Raw genomic sequence first — 23,493 nt, forward strand, 5'->3', positions numbered from 1 at the left:
TTTTTTTTTTTTTTTTGCTGTACGTGGGCCTCTCACTGCTGTGGCCTCTCCCATTGCGGAGCACAGGCTCCGGATGCGCAGGCTTAGTGGCCCTGGCTCATGGGCCCAGCTGCTCCATGGCACGTGGGATCTTCCTGGACCGGGGCACGAACCCATGTCCCCTGCATCGGCAGGCGGACTCTCAACCACTGCGCCACCAGGAAAGCCCTAGATATGTTTAATACCCAGTACTGCATGATTTTAACATAGCATTAGCACACTGAATTGAATTTAGTTACTTATCTCTTACTGAGGGCTGGGAGAGTTTTTTCCCTTAAAAATCTCATTTCCAGAGTTGCTAGATGGCTTAGTTGCACCATAAAAGTTTAATAAATAAAAGTAGATGGTGGATCCAGTAGGAGATGAAGCTGAAGATGTAAACAGTAGTGAGACTACAAATGTCCTTGAAGCTATATGGGTTCTATTCTGTAGGCAGTAAGAGTAAGCCAAGTATTTTTCAGCAGGGGAATGACCCCTGACTGGTGTTTTATAAAGTTGAAACACAATCGACCATTCCTTTGCTATGCTTCCTTTATAAAGTTTAGTTTAAGTTAAATAGGATGGTATTTTCTGGAATTGCACAGTACCATCTGAGAAGTTCTAAATATACTACGATCATTATGTATGCTTACTATCCCTCATGAGCATCAGCCTCTGTTTTCTATGAAAAGCTCAAGTAAAAAACAAAACACCGAAAAATTCCCCCTAGAACCGTGACTCATTTTGAGAAGTGGGAGGATAGTCTCACCAGCTGCCTTATAGACCTCATTGCTCTCAGGAAGATAAGAAATGGGTAAGACTGTTGATTTGTGTGCTGGAGATGCCCCCCCAAGTAGGTGTGTGAACAACTCTAGAATCAAGTCTGAACCCCTCCCCAAGCCTCTGCTACCTCATAGACAGATGGTGTCCCCTTTGCCGTCCCTCACCTACTCCCACCCCTCCAGCCATCCTGAGTGGACATGGGAGGCTCTTGCAGGTTGTAAGAGATGGAGACACTCAGGTTACCTTGGACAACGTGTACGTATGTATTTGTTAGGATGTATGGGGAGGTGAGGAAGCCCAGGATCGTCTCTGTAGCTGGGCGGTCAGGTTCCGTGGACAGCTGGAACATCACTCATGCTGTCTGGGTGAAAGCAGTAACTTCAGACTCTGGAGAACCAAGAGCAAGTCCAGTTGCTCTTCCCCTTCCCTCTCTACCTGTCTCCCTACTTCTTACTGTGTTCTTGACTGATTTCCTCTTTTTATCCTTTGACTTTGCTCCTTTAAGGCCCCTATTGCCTCCTCTCTGTCTTTTAGTCCTTTGCTTCTGTACTTTCTGTGCGCCCACTCTGTCTCAAACTTGAACTCCCTGAGAGTGAGTCTCTGTTGTTGAGTCAGGGTACAGGACAGGTGGGGCAGGCCCCTTTGGCTTGTGGGTCAGGGCTCATCTCTGGTCCAGTGTGTAGGTGGTACTAAGGCGGATGAACAGTGGATAAGGAGTCTTGTTGGAGAGGACAGTGGGCAGGACAGATGGTCTGAGACTTCTTGAATTAGGGATGTGGCAGACATCTTCCACGGCCTGTAGAGAGCATGAAACTATTCTTGGTTCTCTGACATTTATCTGTTGTTCTTCTCTTTACCTGGAAATCTTTCCCCTGTTCTTTCCCTGTTAATTCTTTTAAAGGATAAACTGAGGCATATTTAAATTGAGTATATTTGAGCAAAAATCGATTTGGGCAGTGGCAAACCAGAAGGGGTTAGGAGTGCTCAGCAGACAGGAGTTAGGGGCAAGGTTTTTCTAGAGGAGATGTGGAGGCAAAGTGAGGAAGTTATTTGATTGGCTCTAGCTTAAGTGGTTGCCTTATTTGGGAAAACCTACTTGGCTGTTTGTGATTGGTTGTCCTTTAGGTTTCTTAACTTTGAGGCATTTGCTGGCCTAGGTTTTGGTTTGCTTACCTAGGCTGCCAAGTTCATTAGAACCCCCTCAGTCTAATGGCCTCCTTTTAAAATTAACAACTCCTACTTATGCTCAGGCTTGTGAGTCAGTACTCCAAGAATGCAGGTTTCTGGGCCCCGCTTCTACAGATTTGGGCTAGGGCCTGAAAAATGTGGTAATTTAACTTCTTCCTGGTGTCCCTAGGCAGTTGGTCTATCATCTGTTGGCAGATATGTTTTTGGGAACCACTGGATTAAATGAGAAGATCCAAGGTCTTTTCCAGTATGAATGGTCTTCCAGAGCTTGTGCACTCAATTAAAAATATTGGAGTGTCACTTTTATGTAAAAAGTATTGAAATGCATACAAATGTTACCAACTGCCTATCTCACGGAGCTTACAATGTATAGGAGTGGTGGTAAGAGTAAACTAAGGCATATGAGTTAACAAGTATGTATATGCTGATAATACAAGGTGGAATATGAAGGATGCTGCCAGAGATACCAAATATGCAGGTAGGGATATGGTAGGCAGAGATCAAAGAAGAGTGAGATGGAATTTGATTGAGAAAATTGTGGCAGAGCCCCAAAAGTATTGAGCCGTGTGTACCTTTACTGCTCAGTGTACATACCTAGCGTGTAATTTTGATTCCACAAATGCAAAACTGTAATTATACAGAAAAGTGTGGTAACAAACTAGAATAAAGAGAATGACTTCAAATCGAAGACTGTTTTTTTTAAAAAAATATTTATTTATTTATAAATATTTATTTGGTTGCACCGGGTCTCTGTTGTGGCAGACGGACTCCTTAGTTGTGGCTCGAGGGCTCCTTAGTTGTGGCATGCATGTGGGATCTAGTTCCCTGACCAGAAATCGAACCCCGGCCCCCTATATTGGGAGCGCAGAGTCCTAACCACTGTGCCACCAGGGAAGTCCCATATATATATTTTTTTTAATATTAATATTTATTTATTTATGTGCCTGTACTGGGTCTTAGTTGCGGCACACGGGATCTTCATTGCCATTTGTGGGATCTTTAGTTGCAGCATGTGGGATCTTTAGCATGTGGGATCTAGTTCCCTGACCAGGGATCGAACCTGGGCCCCTGCATAGGGAGTGTGGAGTCTTAGCCAGTGGACCAGCAGGGAAGTCCCCTCCTCAGTGTTATTAATTGTAACCTTCCTCTCGGGTCCTCCTCTTTCTTTCCACCTGTTGGCTCTCAGTTAGTGAGCATATCCATGATGTTTGACCAAAGACCACCAAGGGAAAATGGCTTTTGTGGTTTATTCATTCACTAAATTTCCTAGCAGAAATTACTCTCTGTGAAGCAGAAGTCCACAGAGCAGCTACATAGTAAATGTTATTTAAAACCAATTTTTATTTTATTTTAATTTTTTTAGAAATTGGTGTCTTTATTTTTATTTATTTTTTTTGGCCATGTGTTGCAGCATGTGGGATCTTAGTTCCCTGACCAGGGATTGAACCTGGACCCCCTGCACTGGGAGCGTGGAGTCTTAACCACTGGACTGCCAGGGAAATCCACCAATTTTTATTTTAATTGAAAAAATAATATATGTACATAGTAAAAAATTTTAAAAAGTGGATAACCATTTTTTTGTGTGTGGGGGAAAAAAGTGTGAACCATGGTTCCCTAGTCCTCTTTCCCCAGAAGCATCTGCTTAGGCCACTTTCTTGACCATCATTACAGAAAAATAAAATTTGTGAATTTATGAGTGTGTGTTTGTGTGAAAGTAAATGCATATCTGTGTAAGTGTAAACCTCCCTTCTACTTTTAACAGATTAGGAGCATACCATGTATCTGTTCTGTACAGTTGGTAGTAGCAGAAGCAAAGAAGTGGACCTAAGAAAAAAACATTGAAGCCTGGGGATGGCAGAGTCACTGGGGTCCTTTCAGGGTCACAGAGGGCCATCAGAATGTCCTTCATGCTAGGAGAGCTGACACTGTGTCTTTAATGGCAATGAGCCAATTTTTAGTAATTTCTAAGAAGTCTGTCTTCTGAGAAGGTTTCCTGTGTTTCTTTTGTTTCCCTTTGTTTCCTTATAATAAATCCCCATCACCTAAGGTAACCAAAGGTGTTCATTTTTTTATTGAAGTATAGTTGATGTACAGTATCAAGTTTCAGGTGTATAACATAGTGATGCCCAATTTTTAAGTTATATTCCACTTATTGTAAAATATTGGCTATATTCCTGATGTTGTACAATGCATCCTTGTAGATTATTTATTTTATATATAGTAGTTTGTACCTCTTAGTTCCCTATCCCACTCTTCCCCTCCCTCTTTCCCTCTCTCTACTGGTAACCACGAGTTCTTTCTCTATACATGTGAGTCTGTTCATTTTTGTTATATTAACTAGTTTGTTGTACTTTTTTAAGAGTCCACATATAAGTGATATCATACAGTATTTGTCTTTTTCTGTCTGACTTATTTCACTTAGCTTAATACCCTCCAGGTCCATCCAGGTTGCTATAAGTGGCAAAATTTCATTTTTTATGGCTGAGTAGTATTCCATTGTGTGAATATACCACATCTTCCTTATCCATTCACCAGTTAAAGGACACTTAGGTTGTTTCCACTTCTTGGCAGTTATAGATAATGCTGCTGTGAACATTGGGGTGCATCTAAAGCTGTTTCTTGAAACTATGTATTCAGATAAAGTAACTAACAAATACCTTTGGGCTAGATACTTGCTGAGATAAAGAAAAGAGGAAGCCAACAAAGAGTGGATGACTGTCACTGTTTCTCTGGATTGGGATCTAAAAACTGCTTTTTTCTCACTGTCTTAGAAACTCTAGCCTTTCTGTTTGGGGTATGCTGAGTATTTTGAAATTTTGGTGATTAAAATGTGGAGTATGAAGTTGAAGCTTGGACATGGCTAATACCAGGGAGGTCCTATGGCTTCTACAGATAAGCGAAAGGGAAGAAGAGACCTTAGACCTTGTCAGTGATAGAATATTTGCCTTTTAGGAACATATCTGACCCCCAGTTAGTAGTGGCTAAACAGGCACAAGATCCAGCATTCAGAAAGTGTATTTGCTATTGTATAAAAATCTCCCTGGAGATAATCAAACTACGTGTAGAGGAAGAGTTCCAACTTAAAAAAAAAAAAAAAAAAAAAAGGCTGAAATCCAGATCTACATCTCAACCTCTACAGGTTCTTAAGTTGCAGTGTTAACTTTAAGTGGTATTAAAGGGATACACAGTAACAAGGTTGAGGAAATGATAATTCTGTACCCATTCCTGGAACAATTTACATATCCATATATTGCATTAAGTAGTAGTGTTTGTAGTAGTGTTTGTGTTATTGATTGGCATTAACAACATGTTCTTCATGATCCAGGGCCAGAATGTAACTTGAACCTCCTGAACCTTTTCACATTTGATACTAACAGTGTGTTCTGGGTGTAGTTAGGTATTAGGTACAGATCATGATTTGTTACTCCCTTTCTTCTTCTGTATTCTTTTTTAAAAATTCATTTACTTTTGGCTGTGTCAGGTCTTCATTGTGGCATATGGGATCTTTAGTTGCGGCATGAGAACTCTTAGTTGCTGCATGCATGTGGGATCTCGTTCCCTGACCAGGGATCAAACCTGGGCCCCTTGCACTGGGAGTGTGGAGTCTTACCCACTGGACCACCAGGGAAGTCCCTCCTTCTGTATTCTTTATACTTCCTCCTTCCTATCTTAATTTTCCTGCCTTCTGTAAAGGTAAGTGGGGGAGGGAAGCATAGCTTGAGCATTGAGAAGGGAATTATTGTTGAATACCTATCATTACCACTTAACCTGTGCTACCTTGTTTGAAATAGCAATTCTTAACAGAGCCCCCAGAAATGGCTGTGATTGATAGATGAGGCAATTGGAGCTCAGAACAAAAATAAACTACTCTGGCTTTCCTGGTGGTGCAGGGGTTAAGAATCTGCCTGCCAATGCAGGGGACACAGGTTCGAGCCCTGGCCCAGGAAGATCCCACATGCTGCGGAGCAACTAAGCCAGTGTGCCACAACTACTGAGCCTGTGAGCTACAACTGCTGAGCCCGGGCACCACAACTGAAGCCCGCATGCCTAGAGCCCGTGCTCTGCAACAAGAGAAGCCACCACAATGAGAAGCCTACACACCGCAATGAAGAGTAGCTCCCGCTCGCCACAACTAGAGAAAGCCCATGCGTAGCAATGAAGACCCAATGCAGCCAAAAGTAAATAAAATAAAGTAAATTAATTAAAAAAAAAAAAGTAAACTACTCAAGGGACTTCCCTAGCGGTCCAGTGGTTAAGGCTTCGCCTTCCAATGCGCAGGGGGTGTGGGTTTGATCCCTGCTCGGGGAACTAAGACCCCACATGCCTTGGGGCCAAAAAACCAAAACAAAAAATAGAAGCAATATTGTAACAAGTTCCATAAAGACTTAAAAAAAAAAAGTAAAGTACACAAATCATGCAGTCCAAAGAGACGTCTTCTGTCTTAGGTTTGTCTGACTCCAAAGCCCATGTTCTTTCCTTTACACAAGTGGTTCTTAACCTTATTGGACCCAAAGTTCCCCTGTAATAACAAATATTTTGTGGCACCACGTTTACTTATCCTGAAATAAAAATTTAAACAATAATACCCACCTATACACATAATTTTTAAAACTATTAGGAACAAACATGGATTTCAATGCAAATACTTGGGAAAACTATCTCAGAAGACATAATGAAGCAGTCAGTTGCTTGTATTTACCTACTTACAGTGAATACGGTTGGATTTAAAAAGAATAAGGAAACGAAGAAAAAAAGTAAGACAATAGTCACTTGATTGTTGTTGACTCCTTTCTGTTACCTTTTGTTATCTAAATATTTGTAGGTATTCATAGAACTATATAATGTCACAATAATAGGAGCAAATGATATAAATGTTTCGTGTTAAATTCAAATAACATGGACAACAGTGCTGTCAGTGACTTGATTTTCTGAAATGATGAACAACTCTTGATAAGGTTCTACACAAACAAGAGAATATATATATTCTCTTCCCAACATGAATCTCTAGTAGGACATTTGAAAATCATCAGAATTAGGCTCACCAGGCTGAGCCTCTCTGAGCACTAGAGTTCATACTGTATCCCTGCCTCATCCCCTATCTCTGCCAGCGCCAGTGGTGTACATCATTGTAACAACTAAAAAAGCTCCCACAAGATTTCAGAATTTTCCAGTGTCACCCTACATGCTGGCAACATTGCTTTATGCCAGTTTGCTTGAGGTTAAGCACTTGCTCTAAGCTGTGAAGTTAGGATGCAAAGGGGGGCAAAATGGGAAAGCAACAAGAAGGGAAAAGCAGTAGAAAGACCTCTTGTTTTATACTTACAGTTTTAGGATCAGTGTTATAGGATTGTAATTATACAAAGTGAAACATGGCTGGTTAATTTAGTGAGATTCCAAGCTTTTGCAATATCTTGAAGCCACACATGTTGCTGTGGCTATTTCACAGGCTTATAGGGTCCTATGATAGATGGAGAGTCAGGGTGGCATGACAGCAATGCTTTAGGTCAATCTGATGGGGAGGTGGGTTTCAGAGTAGCGTGGTGTGCCCTGAGTTTGATGCTTGGAGGTGTCACCGAGTGGCTTCAATTTTCTCACCTGGAAAATTGAACAATGGAATTGAACCTGGAAAATGTACAAATAATACCTGCCTTATAGGAGTGTCGCAAGAACTGAATGAAATAGCATATTAGCTCTCTAGAACAATGGTTCAATAAATGTTAGTTCTCGTTCCCTCTTTTCCTCAAAAAAGATGCTTGTTAGGCAAATTTTTGAGTAATTTTTTGGTAATTTTTTCTTTTTAGTTTTTCTATTCTAGACCTGTACAATTTCAGTCTCCTACTTTTTGCCTAATCCCAGAAAATAAGGAAAGCAAATTTAAAAGTTTATCTCTATACATGATCCTCAAACTAAGCTATCTCAGTGTGGAATTCTGTGTTATAGTAACTAACGTGGACTCTTCTGACAAGGGCTTCTTCAATAAAGTTTAGTATAAACCTAATAAACTATTTCAGTCAACACAGTCAAAGATCTCAAACTTGAAATATTAAATATACAAATTTATTCAGAATTATTTTGCATTGCATTTGTCAATGCTTATTTCTCTTGAACTCTTATTCAAAAGAGTTATTTCAAAAATAACTCTTTAGGAATACCCATGTTTCTTTGTGTCATATCTCTAGACATACCTGTGACAGAATTTTTCTTAGCATGGAATTCTATTATTCTACTCCATTCTCCCACTGAACATTTAGAGCTCATTTTCAACTCTCCCCACACTTGTTAAATCTCCTAGAATCTTTTTTTTAAAGTTAGTTGGAGATTTAAAAAAAATTTTTATTTTTAAATTTTTTATTTTTTAAATGTCTTTATTATTTTTTTTTTACAGTAAGTCCTTGTTGGTTATTTATTTTAAATATAACACTGTGTACATGAGTCTCCTAGATTCTTTTCTTTTTTATAATGAAGTATTTTTTTTTTAAATTTAAATTTATTTATTTATTTATTTTTGGCTGTGTTGTGTCTTCATTGCTGCACCCTGGCTTTCTCTAGTTGCAGTGAGCGGGGGCTACTCCTCACTGCGGTGCACAGGCTTCTCATTGTGGTAGCCTGTCTCGTGGTGGAGCACAGGCTCCAGGCACGTGGGCTTCAGTAGTTGTGGCTTATGGGCTCCAGAGCACAGGCTCAGTAGTTGTGGCGCACGGGCTTAGTTGCTCCGCAGCATGTGGAATCCTCCCGGACCAGGGCTCGAACCCGTGTCTCCTGCACAGGCAGGCAGATTCCCAACCACTGCGCCACGAGGGAAGTCCCTCCTAGATTCTTAATTGTGCTCAAGTCGCGGACACTGACTTCCAAGAAGCTTCTGGGGAAGATTACTTACATGCTAAGGGATAGAGGAAGAACTCTACCACTGCCTTTCCTCAACATGCAAATCATGTTTTTCCTTTTATCCCATGTTGTCTAGTCTTATCATCCTGAAAAGGGAACGTGCTTATTTGATCTGCTTAGTAGAAGAAGCATTATAAATAGATGGCCATGTAACTTATATTTCCTACCCAGACACTTCACAGAGTGAGAAGGAAGGTTGTAATAATTACTCTGGGACAGCAGCGGTGAACTAGGATCCAGAGTCCCTCTAATTATAGAAAAGGAGAAAAAAAAAATGCGATGTGAGAAAGTTTATCATACATTTGCTAATTATGCACGCACCACACACAAGCCAGTTTCCTAGGCAGTAAGGAAGGTTTTGAATGGTAGGCATTTAGGGAGGGGGTGGGGAGAGGAGGGTGTGGGCATAAAAATAGAAGCAGGTAGTGAAGGCACAGTGTCAGCTCTAAGCTTGGAGCCAGGAGATGCTGGTACTCCTCGTCCTGGCTCTGGCTTGGTGACACATTCTTGCGAGTGAGGATGGAGCCCTGCCAGCTTCTTTGGGAAGCTTCCTGACACTGCTGGGTCCTCCTCCCCTCTTCTCTAACTGCTCTGTCTGCTCCAGTCGCAGGAGTCCTACAGGCAGGGAGGGCAGGAATGTTGGCAAGCAGAGGGTGGGAAGAAGCTGCTTGGGAGAGTGGGGAGCCCGAGCTGGTCATAAACCCCTGGGAGCAAAGATGAGAGGCTCTCAGCCAGGGCTGTGACTAAGTGTCTCCGATTCTGTGACAGGATTCTATTCCTGGCAGCTCCTCTCCGTGTCTTCCTGGTCTCTGTTCTTGGAGCTGTCTACCCCTGGGGTGGGAGGTGGCTTGAAATTGAGCAACTGAACCTAGAAGAATCTTCACAGTCTCCAGACTCTCGGCTAACCAGCTTCTTTGCGTCACACCAGCCCCACCCATGGGTGAACTTTTCTATGCTTCTCAGGCTTTCTAATCAATAAGGGTCTAAGGCGGTCACTGAGTTTGCCTCCACTCCCTCACCCCAACCCTTTGTCACCTCTCATCTAGGGAACCCTATAGTACATTTTCCTTTGTCCCCTCTTGCCCTGTCACTCTGCACTATGTTTTTCTAACGTGTTTCAGGTGTCCTAGTTTAGAATAAAAATCAATTGCAATCTTTCACTCCCTCAAGTTGTTGAGAGTTTCTTGCATGACCCATTTTCTTCATAAAGTGCTCATCTCTTTCTGTCAGAATTTCTGTTCTGGGGAATAGGAAGGAATAGACCACCCTCCTGCATCACTCCCGTCTTGACCTCTGAGTGGCTCCCCATGCTTGCTTTCCAATTTTTCATGATTTATTTGGGTAGCTTTTATTTAGTTAGTTATTGAAATATAATTCATTTACAATGTTGTGCCATTTGGGTGGATTTTAAATATCACATAACTTGTAGACATTTCATTGTAAGAGTTATAATAAGTCTGCTTCCTGGTTAATATGAACAGGTGCTTGCTACATAAGCACTCTGCCAAACAAATTTTAAAATTTTGTTTAAGGACCCTTTGGGGATCTAATGGCTTTTTAAAAAATAATATAATTTATATTTGTATATTTGGTAAACTGGAAAGTTTAATCACAGGTCTCTTTACTAATAATAATTTATAATGTTATGTCTCACAAACCATTCTACTGCATTCTCGGATGTAAAACGTCTCCTGTTATATCGAGTTTCTCCTTCCCTTTTGAGGTTCTCTTCCATCTTAAGTGTCAAGCAAGAGGACGCTTTTAAGAAGATAAGTGGTTTAAAAAAAAAAAAAAAAAGAAGAAGATACGTGGTTTAGGAACCTGGAAAATTTGGGACAGCACCTGACAAGGGGAACAGCAGTGATTTATGATGTCTTTCAAATTGGCATGTAACCTTGCAGCATTATTAGACCAGGCTAAAGCTCAGATATCTCCTCTGACCTGAATTATAGTTTGGAAGAGGATGGATATATATAGCTACACACATTTGATTTATCTTACTCCTCGGGTTAGTGTCGGTGTAATGTCCACAAAAGCAAGACTAAAACCTATCTCTATGCTTTTAACCTTTTCCTGTTTCAAGAATTGCTTTGAGATTGCCTTTCTTTGTTACGTGGTTGCTTTGATTAGATTTCATTAACAAAGGAAAACGTTCTTTCTGTTACTCTGGGAAGTCATTTGGTAGATTAAAAAATGTGATTTGATTTTGGAGGAGGGGATAAAACTATTTTTGTCACATTATTTTGCCCATTGAAAACACTGGGAAAAAATGTGGTTGTACCAGAGAAGGAACAGTACAAAGGATGATTCACCTTTTATTTAAGACTTGCCACTGCTGACCCAGGACAGCTAATTTAGAAGTGAATCATTTATAGAAAGTTCTACATAGTTCCGAGGCAGGGCTTTGTACAATATCCTCATGAAGGTCTAAATAGAGCATACAGTATCAGGTTTCTAAATATCTGTCTTGTTGCCAATTTTATATCTTTTCCAAACTGAAACTTTTTTTCTAGGTGACTGTAGCCATTGACAAGGTGAAGGCAAAGGCACTGGATTTCTAAAATAATGTATATTTAAAAAAACAAATCTTAGAAATTTGTTACATGTGTTATACTGGGAAGATAATAGGCATGAGATCTTAAACGTCTGTGTTTTGTTACATTCATTTCTTTGGGTTATGGTCAGTTTTAAAATTAACTGGAAGAAATCATTTAAAATTACTTATTTACAGTAAATCAAATTAAACAATGTATTAATATTTTGATATTTACTAATCACCTAATACATTTGACTTTAAAAAATTTTTTATTTTAAATTTATTTATTTATTTAATTTGTGGCCACGTTGGGTCTTTGTTGCTGTGCGCGGGCTTTCTCTAGTTGCGGCGAGCGGGAGCTACTCTTTGTTGTGCAGGCTTCTCATTGCGGTGGCTTCTCTAGGCGTGTGGGCTTCAGTAGTTGTGGTGCACGGGCTCAGTAGTTGTGGCTCGCGGACTCTAGAGCTCAGGCTCAGTAGTTGTGGTGCACGGGCTTAGTTGCTCTGTGGCATGTGGGATCTTCCCGGACCAGGGATCAAACCCGTGTCCCCTGCGTTGGCAGGCGAATTCTTAACCACTGCGACCATTGCACCACCAGAGAAGTCTTACATCTGACTTTTCAAGTCCAATTACAAATAGCTCCTTTTTGTAAGCTGTCTTCACTCCTTTTAAGAAGTGGGTGGTTTAATAAATAAACTGTATTTGGCTCCATATAGAGCAAAAACTTTGTAGTCTCTGCCTTCTAGGAGTTTTAAGTTTAAAGCCAAATTTATATTTACATCACAGCTATGGTATCATGGGGTTAGAGAAAGCACAAAAGTCTGAATTCCAGGTTTGTCTCTGTCATTCACTAGCTATGTGACCTTAGACAAATCATGTAAGGGGGTTTGAGCTGGTTTTCTCTTCTACACAGCATGTAGTGTTGCTTGTCCTTATGACCTGATGCACATGGATTAGCTGAGCTAATGCTTTAGGAAGTGATCAGTAACTTGGATGTCTCTATGTAGATATTTGGTGTCAGAGAGGCAACGTTGTAGGGGAAAGAGCATGGAACTGGACAAGCAGGGTTGGAGTTATATTAGAACCAAATACTACTTAATCACAAACTATTTTATCTCTTTAAATCTTTATGTTCTAATCTGTATAGTATATGGGTATAGTAATAAATGTCACATAGAATTGTTGTAGGATTAAATGAGGTAGTATGTGAAAATACCTGGTACACATAAGTCATCAATTAATGTTTATGAAACCTTAATTTTTATTTTATTTTTGTTTTTCCAGACCTTTATCTCCCCAGTTCCTTCACTTAGTGCTCTAATAGAAGTGGGACCCAGTCTCCAAACTGTGTAGAGCTGAGAGGGCTGAGCAGCTGTCTCATTCCATGAATGTCATTGAAGAATTGTTTGAGTTCTAGAATTTCCTTTATACAACACATCTACCATATATTTGGGGGAATCATGTAGGATGAGACTCTTAGCTTTTGGGAAGAGTTTTGAGTAATATAATTCTGTCACTCTGGCTTGCCTAGAGTTACTTCCTTCTGTTCAAGCACACAGGGTAAGTGGGTGATCTTTTCTCCTCAGTAATTATTCTTAGTTTCAGGTTGTTCTTAATTCCTGCTATTTTAAGGGCAATTAACTGAACGGAAGTAAAATCTTTTTCTCTTTTTGAGAAACAGTCTGTGAGGCTTAGATAATAAGAATAACCCAGATAGGGCCTTGGTCATTAACGAAGAAAACATAATCCAAGTGGTATTCTTGTGTATAAAGATGGTGGTATTAACTCCTGATGAAAGTATGGTTTAGTTAATTACTATGTTTATTATTATCCACTTTCTCTTTATTTTCTATAATGACATTGATATTTCTATAATGCTTATTTTAGAAAAATATAAAGAGTTAGCAAGGTTCTTGGTAGATTGAGATGTAGGAAAGTAGTTGTATTAAAATATTTAGTAACACTGTTATTTTAAATTTTATTTATTTATTTTTGGCTGTGTTGGGTCTTCGCTTCTGTGCGAGGGCTTTCTCCAGTTGTGGCGAATGGGGGCCACTCTTCATCGCGGTGCACAGGCCTCTCACTGTCACGGCCTCTCCCGTTGTGGAGCACAGGCTCCAGACGCGCAGGCTCAGTAGTTGTGGCTCACGGGTTTAGTTGCTCCGCGGCATGTGGGATCTTCCCAGACCAGGGCTCGAACCCGTGTCCCCTGCATTGGCAGGCAGATTCTTAACCACTGCGCCACCAGGGAAGCCCGATAACACTGTTATTTTAGATAACCACAGGAGATAACTATTCTAGTGGCTTATATTTATTTTTAAAAGTTAATTAATTAATTAATGTTTGGCTGCGTTGGGTCTTTGTTGCTGCATGTGGGCTTTCTGTAGTTGCGGCGAGCTGGGGCTACTCTTTGATGTGGTGCGCGGGCTTCTCATTGTGGTGGCTTCTCTTGTTGTGGAGCACGGGCTCGAGGCATGTGGGCTTCAGTAGTTGTGGCACGCGAGCTCAGTGGTTGTGGCTCGTGGGCTCTAGAGTGCAGCCTCAGTAGTTGTGGCGCATGGGCTTAGTTGCTCCGAGGCATGTGGGATCTTCCTGGACCAGGGCTCGAACCCGTGTCACCTGCATTGGTAGGTGGATTCTTAACCACTGCACCACCAGGGAAGTCCTTAGTTGCTTATATTTAAAATCACATTCCAAATACTGTAATGCAAGCCACACAAGCCCATAATTTCTTCCAGAGATCTTTGGAATATGTGGAATCTTGGGCCAACTCAGTTCCTGTTTAAGGAAAGCATTAAACAAAAGGTTGGAAGTGGACTTCCTGGAGTTTTAAAAATGAATTTGATGTGTTTTTGGAGAGATTTGCAACCTGTTTGTGGGCTAGAATATCTTTTGAAGCACTAATGACAAATGATTTATTTAACCCTATTCACCTAGCACACTCGTGGAATATATAATGGTGCCATCAGAGAAAAAGTAATATTAATTTATATTAATGGCTCTCTACAGTCTTATCATCCTAGCCATATTGAGTTTCTGGGGTGAATAATCATAACCGTGTGATAAGAACTGAAAAATAGCTATTGAAATATAAGTGCAGGGTAAGAATACTGTCATGAGTTAATCTCAACAAAAAAAGTTGAAGGATAATGTAATTTATGGGGGAACATGAAATCCATCCTGGTTATGACATTAAAAAGGAGCAAAATCTAATTTTCAGGAAAAGTAATGCAATTTAAGCTGTCAAGCATAGGTGTAAATATTATTCAAGAAGCACCTGTATTCCAGGAATAATACTAATAATAACCTTTAGAGCTTTTTAGTTTAAAAAGCACTTTTATGTATAGTCTCTTAGAGTTTTAGTAACAGCTGTGTGATGTAGGCCAAGCTTTACTAATGCCAGGATGTACATGAAGACCAAGGAGGTCAAATGACTGAGCTTACTGAGAGCACAGAGTGGGGACTAGATCCAGGTCTCTTACCTCTTAACCCATTGTTTCCTTCTTTCCTTTACTACTATTTTTCTTTCTTTCTCACAACCATTACAAGTATAACATAGCTCCTCTGTAGATATCCATTTTGCTGGTACTGGAAGTAAGGGGAGCTTTACTTTATGCTTGAAACTTTTTTTTTTTTTTTTTTTGGCGGAGCATGTGGGATCTTCCCAGACCGGGGCACGCAGGAGGAACTCTCAACCACTGCACCACCAGGGAAGCCCAATGCTTGAAATTTTTGATAGGATATGAAATTAGGATAAGAATGCATATCACTTCAGTGCATTAAAGGAAACATGATTCACCATAGACCTCAGAGTTGTCTTTTTTTTTTTTTAAGGATAAAATGAGACAGTAGGTAGAAAGAACTTTTAAACTGTGAATTATGGGGAGTTCCCTGGTGGTCTGGTGGTTAGGATTTGGTGCTTTCACTGCCGTGGCCTGGGTTTAGTCCCTGGTCCAGGAACTGAGGTCCCACAAGCTGTGGAGTGTGGCCAAAAACAAAACAACACCCCCTCCCGTGAATTATGAAGATACAAAGGATAATGATTCTATCAGTTAGAAATCTGTTAGTTGAAAGCAACAGAAAATCCAACCCACAGTGGGTTGGTGAAATTATTGGCTTGTGTAACTAAACATTCTGGGATAGGGCTGTGTATCAGATAGGATGTTTTCAGCTGCAAGTAGAACAGAGCTAGTTCAACTGCCTAAGACAAATAACTTTCTATTTTACATAAAAGAGGCATAGTGGGTTCCAGAGCTGGCTGACAGAGCAACTCACCAACGTCAAGGACCTAGGTTCACTTGAGATCTTTGCGTTCTTGGCATTGATCTCTTCCTGCGTTGGTAGTAAGGTGGTGGTGGAAGTTTCTAGATCACATACAGGTAAGGGAACATCCAGGGGAAGAGGGGATTGTCTTTTACTGTGTCTGTTTCTTAGGAATGAAAAAATACTTCCCTGAGGCTTCCTGGACATCTTCCTCCCATGTCTTGTTGGCCAGGACCGGGCCACATGCTTACTCCTAAAATCACCACTTCTACGAGTCTAAGCCTTATGCCTGTAACACAGGAGGTGAACCATTTTCCTTCAAAGCACACACGAAGTATAGCTACCTGATATCGGAAGATTGTCTTAGGAGGTGAAAGGGGTGGACGACTTCCAGTGTCCATTACTGACTGTCTTTGGGTGAGGTTGGATCTAGAGGCGCTGCCCTTCTCCATGTGCCAGCTTTGTCCCCAGGGTCAGTCTTCTAATGTTGAAGTGACAGCCGCAGTAGTTAGACTTCACATCAGAGGGACAGAGACACCTCTCTAGGAGCTTCTGTGGAAAAGAAGATTCCTTCCCCAGAAACCCCAACAAATTCTTTCTCGTATGTTATTGGCCTCAGTTGGATTATGAATTAGTCACTAACTGATTTAAACCTAACTACGATTCATTTCTGATGGAACTGAGGATGGGTTACTCCTACCCAATCTACCATATGGCTTAAAATGAGGAATGAAACTTGAGGGGGAAGGGGAATGGGTACTGTAGATATTGATGTCCAGCACAACAACAAATCTGGCCCCAAAGGGCAATAGCTTTCTCCTTTCATTAAACCACATCTCCTATAAATCATGGTGACAGGCACGCAATAAGACAAATATGACAATAAGTTGAATCCTTACCTGCTAAAAGTTTACAAAGCAGCACATGGTGAGTTCCACAACAAATGTATGAAATTTAATAGGTATATAGAAGGTGAAGGAATAACATTAGCTTACGGTGTTACTAGAAAATGTAGTTTAGCTAGACTTTATTGGATGCGGAAGATTTTGACAGATATGACTGGGTTTAGAAGTTGAGTTTAAGCTATGGCATTTTTGGCCGAGGGAATGACATGTATAGTTATATGGAGATGGGAAAAATACAAAGTATAAAATTGTTAAAGACGTGGGATTCCAGAACAGAGCTGCCTAATATGGTAGCTGCTAGCCAAATACAGATATTGAGCACTTTAAGTGTCGCTAGTCCAAATTGAGATAAAATGCAAGGGTAAATATACACCAGATCTTAAAAACAACAACAAATGCTGGAGAGGGTGTGGAGAAAAGGGAACCCTCTTGCACTGTTGGTGGGAATGTAAACTGATACAGCCACTATGGAGAACAGTATGGAGGTTCCTTAAAAACCTAAAAATAGAATTACCATATGACCCAGCAATCCCACTACTGGGCATATACCCAGAGAAAACCATAATTCAAAAAGACACATGCACCCCAATGTTCATTGCAGCACTGTTTACAATAGCCAGGTCATGGAAGCAACCTAAGTGTCCATCGACAGACGAATGGATAAAGAAGATGTGGTACATATATATAATGGAATATTACTCAGCCATAAAAAGGCATGAAATTGGGTCATTTGTAGAGACATGGATGGATCTAGAGACTGTCATACAGAGTGAAGTAAGTCAGAAAAAGAAAAACAAATATCATATATTAATGCACATATATGGAACCTAGAAAAACAGTACAGATGAACCGGTTTGCAGGACAGAAATTGAGACACAGATGTAGAGAACAAATGTATGGACACCAAGGGGGGAAAGCGGTGGTGGTGTGCTGAATTGGGCAATTGGGAAAAAAAAGACTTAATAAAAATGTAAACTCTCAATTTCATTTTAAAAATGATTATATGTTGAAATGATATTTTGGATATATGGGATTCTATGAGGAAATTAGATTAGTTTCACCTATATCTTTTGTTAATGTGATTTTTAGAAAATTTAAAATTATGTAGCTTGTGTTACATTTATATTGAGTAGTACTGCTCTGGAAAGTGGAATAGTCATGAGAACTCCATCAATCTTATGAAAATTAACAATGATGGTGGTAAAGCATCAAATATAGATACCCCAGAAGATGTTAAGTATTTCGTTTTACAATGAAAAAACATCAGAAAGGTATATCTAATGGATGGATAATTTTCCTTATATGCTACCTTACCCTGAGTTTACTTTCTTTTGATTTAGTTTGTGCACCAGAGTATAAAAAAATGACATTAAGTACTATGTCGTACTACTTTTATCTAGTATATCTTTTCTCTAGTATATCTCTGTAACCAGGTATTTGTTAGAGGAACATTGATTATATAGCCACTTCAGTGTTTCTTTTCTTGTATTGTTTGTTCTTTCTTTTAACACTAAACATTTATTAGCTGTGATAATTGGATGAAGTCATAATTTTCTCATCCACAAAATGAGGTTAATAAAACCTAGTACACAGGTAGGTTTTATTAAACGAGGTAAGTGAATGTGCAGCGACATTCGGATAAAAACTGAGCAGTGCACTGTGTTAGACATCGTAGGAGAAAGATGACTGAGATCTCGCCTCTCTGAGTGAGGATGACAAATACGTGTTACACCAATTGGAGTTGAAGGCAAGGTGACTCAGACACTCGAATGAGTGAAGTGGAAAGAGTGATTCCACCGGGCAGTCACATTCCTGCAGAGTCTCAATAGACAAGAGCGTGGGGGTAGAGTTGGGGGTGGGCGGGCAGGCCTTTTAGGTTTTGGATTGAAGAAAATGTATGAATGGAGGTCGGAAGCTTCATGATATGTATCTGCGGTTCCTTTTTGGTTTAAATATCCAGGACTGTTAGATTACAATTGGGTTATGTTGCCCTACTGTACCTCAGTGGAGCATCTACCAGCCTGGGAGTTCCTTGTGTATGAGGACTGGTCCTAGTCATCTTTGTACATCCAGCGTGCAGCACAGAACCTGACAAAAAGCACGTGTTCAATAGATGATTGTGAGTAGATGAATGAGCATGAACTTTGTAGCATTTAGAAAGCATTTCTTATTTTTCAGTTCAAAATGCAGTATCTATGAGGAGTATTTGAATCTCTAGACTTTATGACATACAGATGTATTTGCTGATGGCTGGGCATTGAGATCGTGTGAGTGATAGGTTTTTATCCTCCCTTGAGGAACTGATCTGAAGTCTCGGAGCTTTAGTTACCTGCTGCTACAGAGGGCTCTTACTCCACCTCCCAGGGACCATTACATTTCTGCTGGTTTTCAACACAACTTTCTGTGGAGCTCTATTCCATGGCTCTACTCCTTCCAGGAAAGAAACCCTGATGCCTTGGCTGCCAACTTCTGGTTGCCCGGAGTGGAACGTTATTCTGCAGGGGAGGAAGCACAGTGGGAAAGGGTTATATCTACAGGAAATCTTACATTTGTTCTGTAGTGAAGCATGTGAAAAGGTTGAAAGAAAGGAAGTAGCTTAGTAGCTAGAAGTTCAGTTTGTGTGGGATTTCCTGTTTGGGGCTTTTTCCCCTACCCTGTTTTATCATCATTATGTTTTAGTTCCTGTCTACTTGGTAAGTTGCTTTTTTATAAATTAATTTTTATTGGAGTATAATTGCTTTACAATGTTGTGTTAGTTTCTACTGTACAGCAAAGTGAATCGGTTATACGTATACATATATATCCCCTCTTTTTTGGATTTCCTTCCCATTTAGGTCACCACAGAGCATTGAGTAGAGTTCCCTGTGCTATACAGTAGGTTCTCATTAGTTATCTATTTTATACATAGTATCAGTAGTGTATATATGTCAATCCCAGTCTCCCAATTCATCCCCCCCGCCTTCCCCGTTGGTATCTAAACGTTTGATCTCTACGTCTGTGTCTCTATTTCTGCCTTGCAAATAAGATCATAAGTCTACTTGGTAAGTTGCTTATTAGTGGTGGTTAGGATCCACCATGAGCATCATTAACAGATTTTCACGGGAAAAAACGACAAGGAGAAAACTGTTCTACTCACTTTCCATCTTTTTGAGAAAGGAAGCCAGAAAAGCTGTTTTCTATGCATACTACCTCCCCCTGACTAACCATGATTAATGATTTTTGTTAGTGGACTAATTATACCACTGACTTCACAACTGGAATAAGAAATAGGAGCCATTATTGGCTTAAATGACTCGCCGCCCCCCGTGAATAATAAAAATTTAACACCAGTGAGTATTTGCAAAGAGTAACTATAAAGCCGAATATATTATGTCTTCACCGGGATACAAAGGTTAACAACCCTTTGTGTTAAAGGCCCACCAGTTAGAACAGCTCACTACAGACCTGGGTGTAAAGAGGAAAGGGCAGCGGCAGTAGTTCTTCCCTGTAGGCGTTAATTCTTCTGTACCCTTTGGCCTCTTCCTTGTCTTTATCACTAGTACCTTTCATATACCTCTGGGATTTGATAAGGGATTTGCCAACCATGCTGGACCTCTAACTGTAGAGCAGGGACAGCTGTTCCAATTCAGACTTTTTTTTTTTTCCTTGCGGTACGCTGGCCTCTCACTATTGTGGCCTCTCCCGTTGCGGAGTACAGGCTCTGGACGCGCAGGCTCGGCGGCCATGGCTCACGGGCCCAGGCGCTCTGTGGCATGTGGGATCTTCCCGGACCGGGGCACGAACCCATGTCCCCTGCATCGGCAGGCGGACTCTCAACCACTGCACCACCAGGGAAGCCCCAGACATATTTTGATAGGGCTTAAAAAGCCATTTAACAAATAGTAATTGCACAGTTTCTGGGCTTCCAGAGGCTTATGGATGCATTAAAGCTCAAGGTTCCAGGGGAATCAGGAATGGTGTGAAACTCAGGGAGGTTGGGAGAGGGTTGGAAGTGAGGGCTGAAGCAAGTCTCAGGGATGGAGGAAAGGCTGACTATATCTTTGGCAAATGTTACTTGATAACAAAAGGTAAAAATTTTCATTTAGCCATTTTGATATAAAAAACCTGTATTAGGGATTTACCTGGCGGTCCAGTGGTTAGGACTCTGTGCTTTCACTGCCGAGGGCCCCTACCACCAAAAGAAAGAAAGTTTTGTTTGGTATGTAGAAGGTACTCAATAAATATTTATTTATTGAACTTAGTCTTTTTTTTTTAAGATTTAATTTTATTTATTTTTGGCTGCATTGGGTCTTCATTTCTGCATGCAGGCTTTCTCTAGTTGCGGTGAGCGGGGGCTACTCTTGTTTGCAGTGCGCAGGCTTCTCCTTGCGGTGGCTTCTCTTGTTGAGGAGCACGGGCTCTAGGTGCATGGGCTTCAGTAGTTGTGGCACTCGGGTTCAGTAGTTGTGGCACAGGGGCTTAGTTGCTTCACTTGGCATGTGGGGTCTTCCTGGACCAGGAATTAGACCCATGTCCCCTGCATTGGCAGGCGGATTCCTATCCACTGTGCCACCCAGGAAGTCCCGAACTTAATCTTGAAACCAATGGCATGTTCTTAACCCTCCTTCTCCTCTTCCATTTTTTATCTGGGCCTCACAAATTACCCAAATTACAGTTGGCAAACTTAAGAGTAGCATTGCAGATTTTAGTAAAATGAATTGTATTTTTGAAGGAAAATGAGGTCAAATAAAGACTGGGTAAACGTAAGAAGTCCCTTTAAAACCTCCACACAACTTCTTGCCATTTCAGTCTTTCTGTTTCTACCATTAAGTGAATTTGATCAAGTTGCATTAGCCTCTCCAGACCTCAGTTCCCCCTTGCTTAAAGCCAAGGGATTGGGACTTCCCTGGTGGCGCAGTGGTTAAGAATCTGCCTGCCAACGCAGGGGACATGGGTTCGAGCCCTGATCCAGGAAGATGCCTCATGCCGGGGAGCAACTAAGCCTGTGTGCCCCAGCTACTGAGCCTGTGCTCTAGAGCCTGTGAGCCATGGCTACTGAGCCCACGTGCCACAACTACTGAAGCATGTGTGCCTAGAGCCCATGCTCCTCAACAAGAAGCCACTGCAGTGAGAAGCCCGCGCACCACAACAAAGAGTAGTCCCCACTCGCTGCAACTAGAGAAAGCCCATGTGCAGCAGCGAAGACCCAATGCAGCCAAAAATGAATAAATAGATTTATTTAAAAAAAAAAAAGCCAAGGGATTGGACTAGTCAAGGTCCGTTTTAGATATTTTTGTTTTACTACCTCATTCATTAATTACTTTCTTTTTTTTTTTTTTTTTTTTTGGGTACAGGGGCCCCTCACCGTTGCGGCCTAATGCCCACCGGCCCCAGCCGCTCCGCGGCATGTGGGATCTTCCCAGACCAGGGCACGAACCCGTGTCCCATGCATCGGCAGGCGGACTCTCAACCACTGTGCCACCAGGGAAACCCATTAATTACTTTCTTAAGCACAAAAATGCAAAATAAATAAAAATTTCCTCATTTAAAAAAGCAAATTTTCCAAAATAGTCTTGCCTATGTTTTCATTGTGGTATACATATCATGACCCCGCCTTTGGGAACACAACCTTCGATGTCAGCATTGTAAATGGCAAGTAACATAGGAGTGTAAACTGCTACGAAGTTGGTGAGACCTGAGCTTGAATCCTGGCTCTGACAAGTAATATCTTTGTGACCTTAGACAAATTGCTTACTCTCATTAAGTCTCGATTTTCTTATTGGTAATATGGAGATGATAACGTATTTATAAAGCTATTGTGAGGATTAAATATGATAATGGATATAAATTGCTTAGCACAGAGCTTGGCCTATAGGAAACAGTTCATATCACCTAACGTTAATGATATAACTGCTTACATCATAAATTGAGGACTATTTCGCTCAAGTATTAAATAAACTAATGATCAGAATGTTTTCCTGGTGGAAACTGACCTAAAATATTTCTTTCTCTTTGCAGATCTTATATTGCACTTTAAATACACCTAAAGTTGACATGGGAAAACTCTTAGGAGCACAGATAGGTCTTGAAGATTTCATATTTGCCCATGTGAAAGGGATCAAAAAAGAAGTGAATGTGTATAAATCTGAGGATTCACTTGGTCTCACCATTACAGATAATGGTGCTGGCTATGCTTTTATAAAGGTAAGTCTTAAAAAATAACTGTGTGACTTAACTGAGGGTAACATATAATCTATATTATATGAAAATCTACCAGGTCAAAGAAAGTTTGAAATGATCTTTGGAGTGAGAGCTGACTCGACAGCGATGGATGGATTGGTAATGTTTCCTTTAAAAAATGTTTCAAAGACACTATTCTTTTTTTTAAAATTATTTTATTTAATTCATTTTTGTTGGGTTGGGTCTTCTTTGCTGTGCGTGGGCTTTCTCTGTTGCGGCGAGTGGGGGCTTCAGGAGTTGCCATTTGCGGGCTTAGTTGCTCTGCGGCATGTGGGATCTTCCTGGACCAGGGCTCGAACTGCGTCACCTGCATTGGCAGGCGGATTCTTAACCACTGCACCACCAGGGAAGTCCCAACACCATTCTTTTGTTTACTCTTTCCTTGATTTTTTTTTTTCCTTCAGATTAAACTTCCTCCAGAATTTAGCATTTACTGAAAAGGAAAGCCTGGCCCTGGTGCCTACTTATCCTCATGGGATCTTGTAGGTCTGTTGCTCGTCAGCATGTGACTTCCATGCTGATTGCCACTGATTTTGTGTTATTTCCAAGAGCACATATTTTTGGCCACCTTATTTTCTTTAAAAAAGATGCTCTTCAGTGGGCTTTCCTGGTGGTGCAGTGGTTGAGAGTCTGCCTGCCGATACAGGGGACACGGGTTCGTGCCCCGGTCTGGGAAGATCCCACATGCCGTGGAGC

At 40.9% G+C, this 23,493-nt stretch overlaps 1 protein-coding gene across 2 annotated transcripts in view; it reads left to right on the forward strand.

Moving 5' to 3' along the window:
* Positions 1-23,493, forward strand: part of GIPC2 (GIPC PDZ domain containing family member 2) — an 87,144-nt gene that overhangs the window by 7,284 nt on the left and 56,367 nt on the right. For both annotated transcript variants that reach the window (XM_024734670.1, XM_024734669.1), the window contains exon 2: positions 22,576-22,761. In XM_024734670.1, coding sequence (XP_024590438.1) covers positions 22,576-22,761 — 186 coding nt within the window. The remainder of the gene's footprint in view (positions 1-22,575; positions 22,762-23,493) is intronic.

The sequence above is a fragment of the Neophocaena asiaeorientalis genome, unplaced genomic scaffold, assembly GCF_003031525.2.
Source record: "Neophocaena asiaeorientalis asiaeorientalis breed wild unplaced genomic scaffold, Neophocaena_asiaeorientalis_V1.1 scaffold15, whole genome shotgun sequence".
Taxonomy (NCBI): domain Eukaryota; kingdom Metazoa; phylum Chordata; class Mammalia; order Artiodactyla; family Phocoenidae; genus Neophocaena; species Neophocaena asiaeorientalis.